This window comes from Micrasema longulum, unplaced genomic scaffold (genome assembly GCF_059751315.1).
Source record: "Micrasema longulum isolate JH-2025_06_02 unplaced genomic scaffold, ASM5975131v1 h1tg000621l, whole genome shotgun sequence".
In the NCBI taxonomy this organism is placed as follows: domain Eukaryota; kingdom Metazoa; phylum Arthropoda; class Insecta; order Trichoptera; family Brachycentridae; genus Micrasema; species Micrasema longulum.
The window spans coordinates 421,703-438,235 of NW_028277817.1; the positions used below are offsets into that span (position 1 = coordinate 421,703).

Consider the following 16,533-nt stretch of genomic DNA (forward strand, 5'->3'; position numbering starts at 1 on the left):
GCAAAAACGCTCGAAGAAAACACATTTTCAACGCGTATTTACGTACTAAATACAACATATTACAACAGAGATGATGAACGTGTTAGAGAAGGTAATACAGAAGTCTAGGCATCTACAAGGCTTATGACCTGTCATTGGCTGGTTTAAGTGGCCACTTTACACACTGTGTAACATTCACCATTCCGCCCATATTTGAACATCTATATTCATTCAATTCTTTTTCAACTGTTTATGTTTGTGAAGTTAAAGAACTGAGACCTTTATTTATGCGGGTGAGATTCATCTAATTGAATTATTTCACCTGCATACTAGGCTATGTAAACAGCTCCCCAAGGATTCGAATCCAGTCCCTGTCTACAAAAATTTGGACAAACTAAAAATATTGTTGGTTAATAGTTTTCTTCACTTTGAATTTAGCACTTACATACTAGGCAGTGCCTAAAAATTTTTTTTTTTTCAGTTTCTATACTTCTTCATGGACCATGTGGATTTATCAATAATATTTTGAGTTTGTCCAAATATATAAATACAAGATTATACAAAAACGATTAAATTAAGTACGACACAAAATGAATTGACCGTGACACGAATTTATATTAAGTGGGTATTTGAAAGTCTTTGTAAGAGCTAAACGCAAACGAACTGTGATCAACGAGGGACGCGGAGAATCTGCCGTGCCTCGATCACGTCCGTGTCGTTCAGTTTCAGTGAACGCCTTACGCTAGGTGTTGCAATCGGTAAAAATGCAACGTGTGCGTACTTGTCCGTAGATGAATTTGTTTCTCAACAATAACTCCTAGACACTCCTTGATTTTCTGAAAATTCAGTATTACAAATTTGACGATTAACAAAACCATCAATAGGAAAATGAGTCTCATCTCTGAAAATAATTTTATTCGAGAAATTGGCATCTATTTGTTGTTGTTCTGTAATCTATTCAATGAACTCTCTTTGCTGCGCGTTGTCATGGTCATTATTAATTGATAATTGATTACAGTAATTAAATAAAATTAACAATAATAATATTTTCAAAATGCCATAAACAAAATTTATATACTATTCATTAATCAAAATATAATGAATAAAACAATTGTAAAATTTCAAAAACATGATCTTAAAGAGGAGATATAAAAAAAAAAGAACAAATAATTAATTATTTTCAAAAAGTTGTTTTAAGTTTTAAAAACAAATCAAGTGAAAATAATGTGAATATTAACAAAACATAACAATGAATATGTAAAGAATTACTTCAGAAGCGCGCACCATCAACACCATTTTTCTTTGTAATGGCTGGGGTTTTCTCAAAATAAATGTATTTTTTAAATATTATATTTCTAAAAAGAAAATATTTGTTTTCTTATGATTTACCCAAATATTTCGTTTTTCAACAAGTTGTTAATAAGTACACTTTTAGAAAATGAGAATCATGTTGAGGGAGAGTGAGGTTCGGACCTCAAAACGAATTTAATATGTAATTTTCACATCTCTTTTAGTCTACAAAGATTCAGACATACTAGAAATATTGCTGTCTATTTTAATGTTAAAACAACTTAAATATTCAAAAAAGGACTTGTTTTATATGCGCAAGACACGCATTTCGACATTTGAAAAATTGATAACCCCATAACTCAGATCCACGTGGGCACGTTCTTGGTGACTCGTAAAATATTTGTGAATATTTAATATTGCTGCCAATTACAACACAAAAAGAATGCTAACGTCAGCATTTCAGGTAACGGGAGTAAAAAAAGGTATGTTTATATGCAAAAGGTTAATCCACGCTCACGCCATTTAAAAAAAAAAATATTTGAATTAAATTTCCTAAAAGTTGTTAATATCTTATGCTAGAAAAATTGCAATTGAACTTAATTGGTTTAGAAGGATTTGAACCGACCTTAGATCTGTCAGTCCACAACACAACCACAGGACCACAAACCAATTCAAGATATAAATAATACCGTTATCAACATTCAGATAACGTAAGAATAAAAGAAGATATATGCAAAAAGTTCAACGCTCACTCCATTTGAATGCAAAATATTTTTGAAACTAGCCAATGACATAATAAGCCTTGTGAATGCCCAGACTTCCATTCCATTCCATTCCATTCAATTTTTTTAAATATCTCCATATCCGTTAATTTAATAATTTTTGCAACATAAATACGTATCCTACCGCCGTTTTCTAAGAAAAGTGGCATGGTTGCTCGGATTACAAATGGGTAATTATTCCTATTTTGAAATAGAGCAATCTCTTAATCTGTCTTCATTGGAGAGACGTAGAACTGTGATGTACCTTATATGCATTTTCAAAATACTTAATGCTATAAGTGATGTCCCATCTCTGTTGCAATCAATTTCTTTTCATGTTCCCAACCATGTCATCAGAACTCAAAATCTGCTATTTATAAAATCTTCTAAGAGCAACTTTGGTTTTTATGCCCCAATGTCCAGAATGTGTAGATTAGTCAATTCATCACACGACTTGGAATTCTTTAGGATAGATCTTCCGGCTTTTTGTAGATCTCTTCCCGACTAAACAGTGTGGGATGAAGTTGGATAGGCATGGTTTAGCTTGAAGTATTAGGTCTTTCGTTTTTATGAATGTATTGTTTATAATTATTGTTTTGCCCTCGTTTGTCTTTGCTTAATAGTTTTATGTTATTTTTGTTCGGTTTCCTGCATTTATGTTTCTTCATGTAACTGTTGTAATTGGCTTAGGCCGTATATATAATAAATAAATATAATAAATAAATAAATATAATCTTAATTTATTTCGACAGAAGGAAACATTTTATAGAATGTCAAATGGATGTCTAGGCATTTACAGAGCTTATAACCCACCATGCTCTGATTTAAGCGGCCATTTTACACACTGTGTAACATTCACCATCTGCCTACGTTTGAACATCCACATTTCCTTAACTCTTTCATCTGTTGACTTTTGTGAAGTTAAAGATCCGAAACCTTTATCCATGTGTCTATACCTTAAACACCTTTAATTTTTGCATTTTATACCATTTAGTTCAATCAACAATATTTTGATAAATATGAAAAAGTCATAAGCCCTGTAAATGCCAATTATCAAGAATGTTTTCTCTCTTTATTACAGTTTTTTTTTATCAATACCTTTCTGAACCTAATGATGCGTAGGGCACTGTATTAGTGCACCAATCGCAGCGAATCTTGTTAATTTTTTTTACTTGAATGTAAGATGATGAGTCTTACACTTCAGGTGCCAGTCCGAGGGACTGTGAAACATTTCAGTGTAGAAAAACCGCTTTTTTTTTAAATAAATATTTCATATCAACCATATCGTGAATCGAACCCGAGACCTCTTGCGTGGTAGGCAAACACGCTGACCACTTCACCACGAAGCCGACAAAAAGAATTTAATACAAATGCGTAACTTACATGATATGTTTTTTTTATACAAATACATGATTTAAACATAAGACTATACCAAAATATCAATCAACAATATTTTGAGTTTGTCCAAATTTTTGTAGACAATGACTGGATTTAACTCCCTGGGAAGCTGTTAATATTAACATATTACAACCGAGATGTAGAACATTTTAGGGAAGGTAATGTAGTCTAGGGATCTACAGGAAGGATCGAAGGATCTAATTGAAGGAATATCGATGTTCAAATGACGAATCGAATGTTACACAGTGTGTTAAGTGGCCACTTAAACAAGCCAATTACAGGTCATAAGCCTTGTAGATGCCTAGACTTCTTTATTAACTTCTCTAAAGTGTTCTTCATCTCTGTTGTAATATTTCAAAGTATCAATATTGTAAAAACTCTTCCACCCTTTCGTGGGAGAACATTCATTACCTAATTCTACACACGAACAGGAATACTCGAAGGGTTAAAATAATATTCGATAAAATCAAACAAATTCATGCCAGCTTAATTAATTCAAATATTTCGTTATTAATTACACGTGACGACAAAATTAATTCATTGAAATAATTTCCTCTCATTGAAACGTTTTATCCTAAAATTAAATTACATCTGTTTATCGAATACAGACACAAGATTGTTTTGATTTTGCATTTTATATTATTTCAATACCATTTCAGTAGGAAATATTTTTTTTATATTGTTATTATTATAAATTCAAAATAATGTACAAAAGTTAAAAAAATCTAGATCGCGCCAAACTTATATAAATAAAAAAAATTGGGGCGTTTCTAATACAGTTTTAAAAAAAAGGTGAATTATCACAAAATATCAAATAAACACAAAAAAAAAAACAAAAAAAGACCACTATAAAAATAAAACAACACAAATATATTTGGACTGGATAAACACAACTTAACACATTACACCAAGTTTTGATTATTGATGAGGAAATCCTTCAATCGTTTGCTTCTTTGCGGCAAACTGGTAAATTTCTTTACCTCGGCAGGAAGCTAAATAAATAGCTTTGGTACAATATATTCTTTCGTCCTGCTTCCATAGAAGTTTTGTGCTCTAGACTCTACCAGTTTCATGGCTGTTATTGATCTTATTCCATGTTGGTGACTGAGCAGGGTTTTATCCTCATTAAAATTCTTTATTATTAGCTTAAAGTGATAAAGTTGCTTCACGGGAAGTACTCCTTAAATAAGATTGTGTCATTTTCTTTGCAAATCTTTTTGATTTCTTCATTTTCAATCATTACCTTGAGAAACCTTTTTTGAAGATTGTAAATTCTATCAAAGTATGGCTTGTAAGTTCCTCCTTAAGATACCCGATGGTACATAGATCACTGTATTATGAAAGTAAATTGATAAGTCTTTACTTATAGGTGCCAGTTTACGGACCATGAAATATTGCAGAGTAAACTCACATTCAAAAACTAATATTTCATGTCGACCCCAAAAATGCTGGGCAACGTATGAACCACTACCCTACTAGGCGAATTTATCTCTACCGGGTTTACTTTAGAAGGTGGTTCTTTTGCAGGAAATCAATTTAGTAATGCTCATTGAGGTATAATTTCCAAAAATGGGGCTATATTTTTAGTTATTAATAATAAGCGGGTCTAGATACGCAGCATTAGGTGGACTAAGGCAGTGCTTTTTGCAGCTTGCCCACCACATACCGCACACCGCATCTGAGGACATAAGTCTCCTTGGCGGTGCCCACATACACGGAAAATTCGTTCGTCGTCAAACGAGAAAAGCTGCCCGAAGGAGCTCTCTGAAATTTGGTAGCCTTAGCATCTTTGTGCTGAAAGAAAGTAATCCTGAAGTACATAATATGTACTTCATTGGATTGAGAAGAGAGGGAAGTGAATTTTTCACTGACTGGGATTAAATTGATAGGACATGATCAATTCGCCAAAATGATTACAAAACTTTTTAAAAGCCTTGAAATTCTTTTTAGAAGCCACCAGATCTGTATATCCGACAGGACCTATAACAGGTCCACGGATAGTAGCGAGAAGCTCCATTCGATAATCATAGAGAAGGGGAAAGGGACAAGACCACAGGATGTGTTCAGAAGATTGGTTAGGATATCCGCAGCAGCACGAAGGGGAGTCAACAATATTAAAAACAAATATTCTTTGATTAAATTTACGATGACCTGATAAAAACTGCGTAGTCCAGTGATCGTGGATAACCCAAGAAGATTCTAAGCGCTGACGGATTGAAGGCAAAAAAGAAAGGTAACCCTCACTGAAGGAAAAGATTCCCATCGCGATTGCCAAGCATTAAGAAGAGCATTTAAAGTCATTATTTTTATATTCAATTGAGACATTGCTTCAGTTGCTTCAGTGCTTTATGCACTATTAAATGTCGATATGTTGTTAATGGTACTTATTTATTATGGCGGGCATATTGCCTTAAGGAAATTTCTTCCTACCTACCCAAACCGTTCAGTTTGAGAAAATTACCAGTACATGGACATATTGAATCTTACGATTTTACACAAAATTAAAAACAAAGATTAACAAAATAAAAAACATAAAAAATGACACTATACCATGAAGAGAGGAGAGGGGTGGATAGGAACAAAAAAGGATAAGGGAACAACTTAAATGTTTAGATAGTGACATATCAATCTTGACTTAAATGTAAATAAAGAAGGGGGCGTCTCTTACATTAGTGGGTAGATTATTATATAATCAAACAGCTACTACTATGAAAGAGGAGGCACGAAAATAAGAGCGATGAAAGGGTATTAAAAGGGTTCTCTCGTTACTAGAACGAAGACCTAGTCCGTGTTGTGATAGAGGTATAGAGGTACAACCTTTATTTCAAATAATGCTAGGAAAGAATCGTACGCTTATAAACTTCACTCATAACCATAGTGTAAAAATTAAATAATGTTAACATATTACGACAGAGGTGAAGAACTCTTAAGAGAAGGGAATATAGAAGACTTAACATCCACAGAGCTTAGGACTTGTCATTGGCTGGTTTAAGAGGCCAATTTACACACAGTGTAACATTCACCATTCTGCCTACATTTGAACATCTATTGACATCTTCGATTATTCCATCTGTTGAAATTTGTGAAGTTAGACTGGCTACTACTTAAATCCTGTTCGGTGGTTTATAAGTTAATTTATTGTAAAATATATAATATTACGAATTAACATTTTAAGCCTTAGTATCAGTATGAATACTTTAGTGAGTTTTCAAAAACAAAGATTTGCTAAAAAAGAATAAAATATATATGAAATGTATAAGGTTTTTAACGGACGGTGATAGTTATGGGTTATTCTTCATCTATTTAAACTATAAAAATAATGTTTGAGTTATGATAAAAACGTTACAAGTAAATTAAAATTGAATAGTGTCAAGAGTAAATTATGCATAAAGAATAGTAAAATGTATAACTTACACCGTTTTGTGAATATTAAAGTGATATAAAAATCGATGAAAGAACGATTCTAAAAAGGCAATTATTAGGGAAGTATCGTTTTTGGTGAGGAATACTTTTAAATAATTTAGATTTTATCGTTATTTACTAAGAAATAGTGTTTTACTTCAAGACAAGTAAAGGTAGGTAGTCACAATTTAGCGAAAATTATCGGTACGCTTATGAATAATATTATTTTATAAATTACTTTTTCGACGGTTGGACTTTTACCTGAAGTAGCCGTGCGGATATGTCGTTTATTTCCAACGATTAGGGTTGGGGTTCGAGTCCTCGCGGAGTTCCAGTTTTTTGCAGTTATGTTTTTTTTTTCAAATTCATTTTTTGTTTGTTAAATGTATGTGTTAAATTAAAAAATATTTTAACTAAAACTATTAGCCGATAGTGCCATTTGTTATATATTATTTATCAAATATAAAATAGACCTTTTTTAATGTGCCAAACTACCGCTATATACATTTTATCAAAATTTTTGCAGCTTACCAATCTAAAAACTCACCGCTTTCTACTGCTAAGCACCCGTGTTCACTTCAATTTAAGTTCCGGCACCTAACTTGTAATCAGTAAACGTGAAGGGGCGTAAAAAAGCGCGACATACAGTTTTGAATGTACAGTAAAGTGGCACAGACAGTTAATCTTTTTTACTCAACTCTGTACCTAATTTCCCTTTACACCTTTTTTCTTTCTAGGTGGGTGCTCCGCTTTTGGCCACTCGTGTTTCGGAGGCCATGGCAAGCGCTCTGAAGGCAACTTGGCTTACCCCGGGTCTCAGAGGGACCTCGCCCCCGAAGGCACTCAAGGGGGGCAAGACGAGGTGGCTGCGCCCCGCCCCGTTTTCCCGCCTACTATAAGAGACATTCTCAGTGCTGGAGATGACATTATACCAGTCAGAAATGGAGGTAATTTAAATTTATGGGTCAAGTCGAGATTACAAGGGCTTATGCTAGAAAGAAGTGACATTATGTCACCCACTCGACAATAGTCGAGTGGTCATCTCAATTGATTTGTCAAATTAGTATTTTCGAAAAACCTTTGGTAATATAATTATATAGCGAATGAAAAAATAACAGCGCTTACAAATATGTATTTATTTAAGACTTTCGTGTCACTTTTAAACATCAATTGTATTCCACCATGGTTTTAACGATTTTGTGTTTTCTTAACTTTTTTATTTATTTATTTATTACTTAATCTACCTTTTTAAACTATTGTGTACCTTTGTTTTATATTGTATTTATCACATTATATAAAAATGTTAGTAAAAATGTATATTTATTTTTATTATTATTATTTATTGTTTTTAGACAAAGTTGCTCCTTTGGTATTCTGTGTGGTATGCTTTATTTTTATCACAAGATAAAATGTTTTACTGGGACAAGAACAACATTTAAAATTATTGTTGGCTCAGTATAACACGCATTCACTTGTTACACAAAATACGTAATACCTATTTGTTTAAATGATTTTAAAAGCTAATTGTTTATTTGATATACTTGCATTGATTTTGATTATGTATTTTGATATCCACTACGCGCGACGGATAAAATAGTATTTTAAAATTGGATTTCATTTTATGAGCGATTAGAAATAAGCAGGTATAGAAATATAATTTTAACATTTTTTTAATACACCAACATCATTACATTCATCACTGCTATTATTTTTTACTTGTATTAGTTAAAATAAAATTTAAATCTTCGCCATTCAAAGATGAATGGCAAGCATTCGATTGTCAATGTCGAGTGCTTTGGGGCACACGAGATAAATTCAACTGGTTTTTGATCGACTTCACTCACATGCATGTTTCAAGAATATTATCACTTGACATTTTTTTAAAGTCTCATACGATTCTCAAGACAAATAACTAAAGCATAAGGCCCCGGAACTCTTGAACGATCAGTCAAAAAAAATCACTCTATTGAGAATAAAAGCATTTTACTTTACGTTGGTTTTTTTAATTTATATTTTAATATATTATTTATGTTTAAATAACATTATGTATTCTTAACACATATAGTATATTAATTTAATAATGATAATTAAATTTTAGCAAATATTGATATTGATAATAATTTATAAGCGCTGCATTTTTAATTAAGTAATTTTAAAACATAAGAAATCTCCATCTTAGTGCAGGCTTAACCATTTTTTTTCTTTTATTCAGGAAACATACAGTACGGTTATATAGTTTTATATTTTACACAGTTAGACTAACTCTCTAATGGACCAGTGAAATTTCCATATTATATAATAATTATATGTAACTTACAATATTTGAGTTTGTCCAAATGTTCGTAGACAAAAGACTGGATTGTTATAATTTGATAATTATATGTAAGGTTATCTCAATGAAAATACAAAAAAGAGAAGGAAAAAAAAACAAAAATCCATTTTGTTAAAAAAAAAAATTGTGAAAGTAATCAAAAGGTAAGAATTATAATAAAGAATAAAAAACATGCTCAGATGTAAAAAAAAACTCAAAAAGGAAAAACATACATATTTCATAAGGCTCAAATTAACGGCCATGTTAGATAAAAACTATCCTAACCAGATGACTCTCCGTATTCATTTTCTAATCCACTGGCTTTATATAGATTCCCTGGTATTAAATATGTATACTAATTTATTCAATAAATTTATAAAATAAAAGTATATAAAAATGAACATGTAAAATAATAAAATATAAATCTTTATCAATTAGATAATTCAGTGCTACAGGAAATTGGATATAAAAAAGTGTTCTTGTAGGTGGTAAAAATGCAAAAATTAAATCAATAACTTGTACGGCGAAATTTCTCAAAAATGTAAGAAAAAAATCAAAAAGCGTGTTTTGACATTTAGCGGGTGCAAATGATCATTGTACAGGGTTCAATTTATAAATGCCATACACTAAAACGTACTGTTTGTTGTTCCTACGAACTAATCCGATTATGTCAAACGATGTCATAGAACACCTGCAAGTTAGAGGTTCGTACAATAAACGTCAGTAAAACCCATGTTTTCTTTGCTTCTTGTCAGTTATGTTTCATTGTTCAATGCGCGTTTTGATCACTCACCGACCAGATCTCGTAACGCCGCAAGCGGTGTAATTTCTAAATTTCAGTAAGATTTTTAAAAATTCCAAAACATTAAAAAACCATAGCGATGATAGACAATTTTTTTTTTCTATGCTTAATAAAAAAAATAAAAATTGAACAACCACGGAACTTCTTTTTTTCGCCAGTATAAAGCGCGGCATTGAAGCTTGTGTGTCTGTGTTATACGGGATGAATTATTGAACGCCGGTTTTACGTCTTTTTGTGAACATCGTGTTTTGCAAGTAAATAGTTTATACATTTTGTATAAATTCATGGTGTCATTCAAATTGTTGGCCTCGTGGTGTAATGGGCAGTTTTCACCCTAGAATATTAATTCATCGTCCCTGGATTGGTACCTAAAGCGTAAGACTGATCATCTTACTTTCATGTAACCAAAATCATCAAGATACACTGCAATTAGTGCACCAATGCAGCGTCCTATGCATCATTAGGTGCAGAAACAGTATTATTATAATGATGATCTTTAGATTTGTAATAATGGAGTATTATGACGCAACATTGTGCCTGGTCGCGTCACTTTTTAACTAAAAAAATCTCGTTTTTACTGTGGTTACTCAATTATGTCACGAATTTGCAAAAAAAAATGTAGCTAATTGGTAAATATACTAATCTATCTACAAGAGTCAATAATTTGAATCAATGTTAATTTTAAATAAGCAAATGCTTGCTTTACTTATGAATAGCGAATATTTTATTTATTTTATAAATACGTAATAATATATGAAGTTTCTAAAATACAATAAAATTGTGAAACAGATAAACTATGTGTATGGATTAATTTAATAAAATAATGTATAAAAATAACAGTTATAACTTATAACATATGTTTGCGGTTATAACAGTAAAAAAAATTGGATAGGTATATCTAAAATAGGTTTGTCATATTATTTAACCCTAGATCACTAAATTATTAATGTGACAAGCTACACACTTCAAAAATTCTCGGTGTTCAAGAAGAAACACGGTTTCACTTTTCTTCATTAAAACGTATTCTCGTATTTTCTCCCTGGATTATGGAACTAGAGCCGTGGTTTTTTTTACACAATATAGACAAAAATCATAAGCGTGTCTCGATTGTTTTGTTTATTTGATAAATTGTTTCTTATGGGAGCTAAGACCATCCAAATACCTAAAAAAAGCGCCCGGTTTTATCTGCCAAATCTCTAAAATACTAAAAATCATATTTTTAGAAAAAAATGTCGAGCACGAATCTTTTCTTCTTTTTGGATTACTTGGATTTAGTTGCATTTTTTTACTGTTAATATCTTATGTATTTTATTTATTTTTATATTAATTTACTGACGTAATAATTTTATCCATAACTACTAATTTAATTTTTTAAATATTTTTTCTAGGATTCGCAGAAAACAGTGATGAAGAAGCCAATTTCAACCAGCTGAAGTTCCATCTGTCCCCATATCTCAGACACTGGGTTAGTAATTTTTAAATATAAATCTGACGTAGTAAAAACACACGATGTGTTTTTAGTAATACTCTTCGTGGTATTGAAACCAAAGGCCGTTCCTTAGTATGTGCATAAGTGCAGTGCACTGCCAAGTAAAAATATGTGTGGATAAATAAGTCATTTTATTGATACTAAAAATATGTTATACGTAAAAGAAAAAGGAATTTGTTGCAATATTATACTCGTTAACATCATAATATTCAATACTAGCGCCAAAAGATCTAGCGAGATCGACTTTAGCGGACGATTTTCTCATCTTGTCTACGCATGCGCAATCGTCCACGTGCAAATTCTGTTTTGCACAATTCTTTACCCTGAATTTGTATAAAATATAAAATATCTCCTAAAATCGTCATTTGAGCGAGATAGACAACGCTTCATACCGGTGAATCGTTCGTTAAAGGGAGAAGATAATATACATACTCCGGGCATTGCCGACGCATGCGCAGTGAAGTTCGTTTGAAAAGTTCACTTTGAACGTGCGTAACGACATGATTCTTCTTCTTTCTGTGCCATATCAGGTCTCCCCGACGTTGGCGATCACTCTAGAGTAGGCATTCCGGTCCTGCGCCAACTGGAACAGCGCCTCAACCCCACGCACTCCCGTCCAGTCGCGGATGTTTCTCAGCCAGGACATCTGTCGCCTTCCAACCCCACGCTTTCCCTCGATCTTTCCCATCATAATAAGCTGTAGAAGCGTATATTTGCTTCCGCGCATGACATGATATTAGAACGAATTTAGTTAATTTAGCTATCTATAACGTGCGTATAATGTTAGGCGAATTTAGCGTTCCTGGCTCCGATGCGCGAACTGTCATACTGTCATATTGTTATAATATTGTGAAACTTGATTTACAAGTTGACAAAATGTAAAAAATGCACTGCCAATGTTTTCGGTCAGGAGCCGCCAGCGATTGAAACTGTTATTTTATCAAACGGATATTGGGTATCTTTCTATTGTGCAAATCGAGGTTTTACTGACAGAATTCATTATAATTCTTCTTTTCCACATCCACTCCCAAGTGGAGCATGTGGACATCACCAGTTGCCTCCGGGAGACTCTATCGCTAGCAAGCATTTTCGCCTCCTCCCATGTCAATCCAGCGCCCCTTAGTTTCGCCGAATAAAGTCGAAAGATCGTCATCGACGGCCTTCCAGGACGGAGTGAGCCCGCAGGTTGGAAGAAGAGGCAACTTGAGTTTAGGTTCTCCTGAGACATGCGCAGCACGTGTCCAACCCAGATCCACCGCCGCATCCTCAAGACGCTCGTTATAGGAGACTGCTGCGTCCGTTCTCGGATTTCAATTTTAGTTATCAAATCGAACCACCTTATCCCTAGTATTCTTCTCAAGCAGTTACACTCAAAACTCAGAAGTTTGGTGTTTTGAGCTTTGGTTAGGTGCTAAGATTCGCGCCCATATAGAAGTACTTGCATTATACAAGAGTTGAATAATCGGCATTCTGTTTTGACCGAGTGTAGACAAGAGTTCCAGACAACACGTATTATGTCAAAAGTTGCTCCAGCAATTCCTATGTGGGTGGCGAGCTCTTTGTGCATGCTTCCATCCTCAGTTATGTAAACTCCCAAGTATTTATATATTATATTTAATATTATAAAAGACAACTAAACTACAATCTATTTAACACTTTGTATCCCGGAACCGTGTAAACATGGCATTATACATCCATGCGTTCTGTCCCGGTCCCGTGTTTTCACGTGGTTTACCAGCTGTCTAAAAATATGCATTTTATTGACATCTAGTCACTTTTATTAGTACTTTTTTGCTGGTGGTCACGGGACCGGGACACAACGCATTAAATCACGTGTTTATACGTTTTCGGGGTATAAAGCACAAAAAAAAATAGCGAGGCCCTGTATATGTGCGAACATTGCAATGCGCAATGTGGCTCTTCATAAAAGCCAATATTGGCCAAACCACGAGTATCAGACAAAAATGACTTATTTTATTATTTTTAATAAATATGAGAAGGTTCAATTGGTTTTATCGAGTATTTTCATAATTATGACACTTATGAGAAACCCTTCACAAAGCTTGAAATTTCACAAAAATGGGCCGGGCACAGGGTAAATTCTATGTGTATTCGGCCGGTACTCAAAGTGCTAATATACATATTCTTACTGATGCCTCTTCTTACTTCTACTTCTATAATGAATGTACTGGATTGAAAGGTGCAGATGATGTAGTCTCACACCTGTTTCACTTCATATTCCATGAAATGGATACCCGGGTCAAGACTTTGACCATTTGCTGTGGCAAGAACAAAATTATGCGATTTTTAGATTCCTACACTTTAGTACAGTACACTGTACACCGCTGTAATCGCTACGATTCTTTCACAGTGATTTTTCCAATCAGAGGACATTTTTTTATGGAATGTCACCGAAATATGGCGTTTATTAGAAATAGAAAATATATTATATTTAAACTTTTTTAGTGCAACTGGTTTAAGCGGAAACCATTTTTCAGCGAAGATGTACAATTTAAATTTCACCAGTTAAAATGCTAGAATTATTTCTTTAATTTTTATTAGCATCTTCAGTATAATTGTCTTGATTTTCCGAATGATTCAATTTCTTTTTTCTTGTTTTAGCTGATTGCATACAGAAAGGCACAGTACCCGAACGGCGAAGGATACCCCGTTAATATGATATAAACCCTTAAGAGACGACTAGACTTCGATACTGTTTAACCCAAGAATGCTGTTTTAGTTCAATTTTTTATTTATTACTAATTAAATCCCTTAATTTATCATCGTTAAAATTTAAGACCTATATTTATTGAAATCAGAAATGGCTAGTCAATTAGTGAGTTCTATAATAAAAGTAAGTTATATAGTTTAATGAAGATTTGCTTATTACCAAATATAAACAACATTATATAATGCTTAATGTTTACTGCATACATCCACTTGCTTATATTTTCTTTGTAAAATTGACAGTGTATTCAAACAACAGATGAAATGATGAACTAACTATGCCACAGTTGTTAAAAAAAGTCACATTAGATGTATGTATATATTTTATTTCATTTTACAGTTTGTGACCAAATTCATGGATTACTCCTTTTCAGTTAGTAGTGAAAGTTAATGACGTATTTTTTAATGGTAAGAAACGGGTCATGGTTATATATTTTGTATAGTTAAAAATATTTTCCTAAAACTTGAAACTAGTCTTTTTTACGACACCAAGAGAGTATCCTTTGCTTATGTTAAGGATATAATTCTAAATAGTTAATGTTATCACCTACTATTAAACTGTTTATTAAAAGTACAAAATGTAGAAAATATTTATTTAAACTATAATTTCAACGTGTTTTTTTCTTATTTGTGTGTTTTATTGATGTTTTAACCTTTTTAATTTAATTTATGATCTTAAGTTTCTTAATGTGGAGACAGAATAATTTGGTATTTCAAAATATTTATACTGTCAAATTTAATTTGCACTCGTACAACTAACGCTTAAAGCAAATATGATGATTTGTACAATATATATGTATAAAAACACAAATTGTTAAAGAAAATATGCTCAAAGTATTTCAAAAGGCATGAATTAAAATAATTTTATTGTTTATGGTGGTGTATTATGAATCTTTGTCAATATGAATTTAGTTGAAAAGTTGAATGTTTAAAATATCGGTAGGGTCGAATGTAATAAATATGTATCATTAAAGTGAAAATTCTGGCTGGAATTTGTTCACATTCTAATAAAAAATTAAGGAAAAATTGTCGTTAAAATCCCTTTATCAAAGTCAGGAGTCAATTCCATATAATATGTGGGAGGCGTTTTAATATTCAAAAATTCTCCGTTCATTTGTTTAGATAACTCAATATTAACTAGTATTCCTCACAATGTAAACATGGAACGTCTTTTCCCAATTTATTCTATTTTTTCATTCCATATTTGCCATTTACATCTTCATATTTACTTGAATGTCTTCATTTATCAATATTTCATATTGAAATCAAATATTTTCCTTCCCTACCAATATATGAACGCTAAAATACCATACGATACTAAACAAATTAAAATGATTTCTGGGAATCTAAAACATATCTTTTTAGAATATCATATGAGAGTTTCAATTTCAAAGACAAAAAACAACAAAAAACTGGTCAATATAATTTTAATTCTACGATTACAATAAATAAATGGAATTCAAATTGTTTTTTCATAATTCAGTTCTCTTTTGTTATGTCGTGTATTAAAATCTGCAAAATTCACGGTACGAATAAGCACATTTGTGTTCTTGTTCTTCTGAAAGCGCTTCCTTCACACACTCAAATCATTTTCAAAGACCTAGGGTCTTCCTATCGGTTTTGCCCATTGATGACACTACCCAATACGCAGTTTGAACTTTATAAAAAAACCAAACGAGTCTAACGACGTCCCGGTGATTATTTATTGATCTAACAAAACTATGTAGATTTACTTATCTTATCAAATAAATAAGAACATAACATTAGTTTAATCTTTTAATGTGAACAAATTAAAGTATTTTCATTGTAATTGATATCAATCTGCTAATTGCATAATATGCTGTATTATAAAATATATTTAAATAAATGAGATCAAACCTGTATAAAACAGAATAATTTATTGGTTTTATAATTTACCATAAACATCCCATCTCTTTCCTAATACTCTTATATCAGAGTTTTATTACTTACTCAATTTCAAGATCACAATAATTTAATGAGATTTTCCACAAGCCTGGGTGCTCCGTGCTGTAATATAATTATATCATCATCATCATACCATAGAGCACTTTATTATTATTCCAAATGCAGCGTATCTGGATCACCTGTTACATGATACGGTTATCAACATCACGGTTCAGGCACTAGTCCGAGGAGAGTGAAATGTTGCAGTGTAAAATCGCCATAAATACTTTATGTCATCCTTGCCAGAAATCTAACCCCGAACTTCAAGAATGAAATTTTACTAAATGAAATTTTTGGATCTAAATTTGTTGCAACAGAGAGTGAAAACATTTATGAGAAGAAATATAGAATTTTAGGCATTTAGCCTTTTTACTTCGCAGAAGTCAACTTGGATGGTTGAGGATGGCAC

At 32.3% G+C, this 16,533-nt stretch overlaps 1 protein-coding gene across 1 annotated transcript in view; it reads left to right on the forward strand.

Moving 5' to 3' along the window:
• LOC148280064 (neuropeptide CCHamide-2-like) overlaps nt 1–16,055 on the forward strand; it is a 67,750-nt gene extending 51,695 nt beyond the window's left edge. Inside the window, exons 3-5 of the mRNA XM_088228980.1 lie at nt 7,568–7,777; nt 11,332–11,408; nt 14,055–16,055. Of these exons, the coding sequence (XP_088085106.1) occupies nt 7,568–7,777; nt 11,332–11,408; nt 14,055–14,117 (350 nt within the window). The 3' untranslated portion in view covers nt 14,118–16,055. The remainder of the gene's footprint in view (nt 1–7,567; nt 7,778–11,331; nt 11,409–14,054) is intronic.
• The last annotated feature ends 478 nt before the right edge of the window (nt 16,056–16,533 follow it).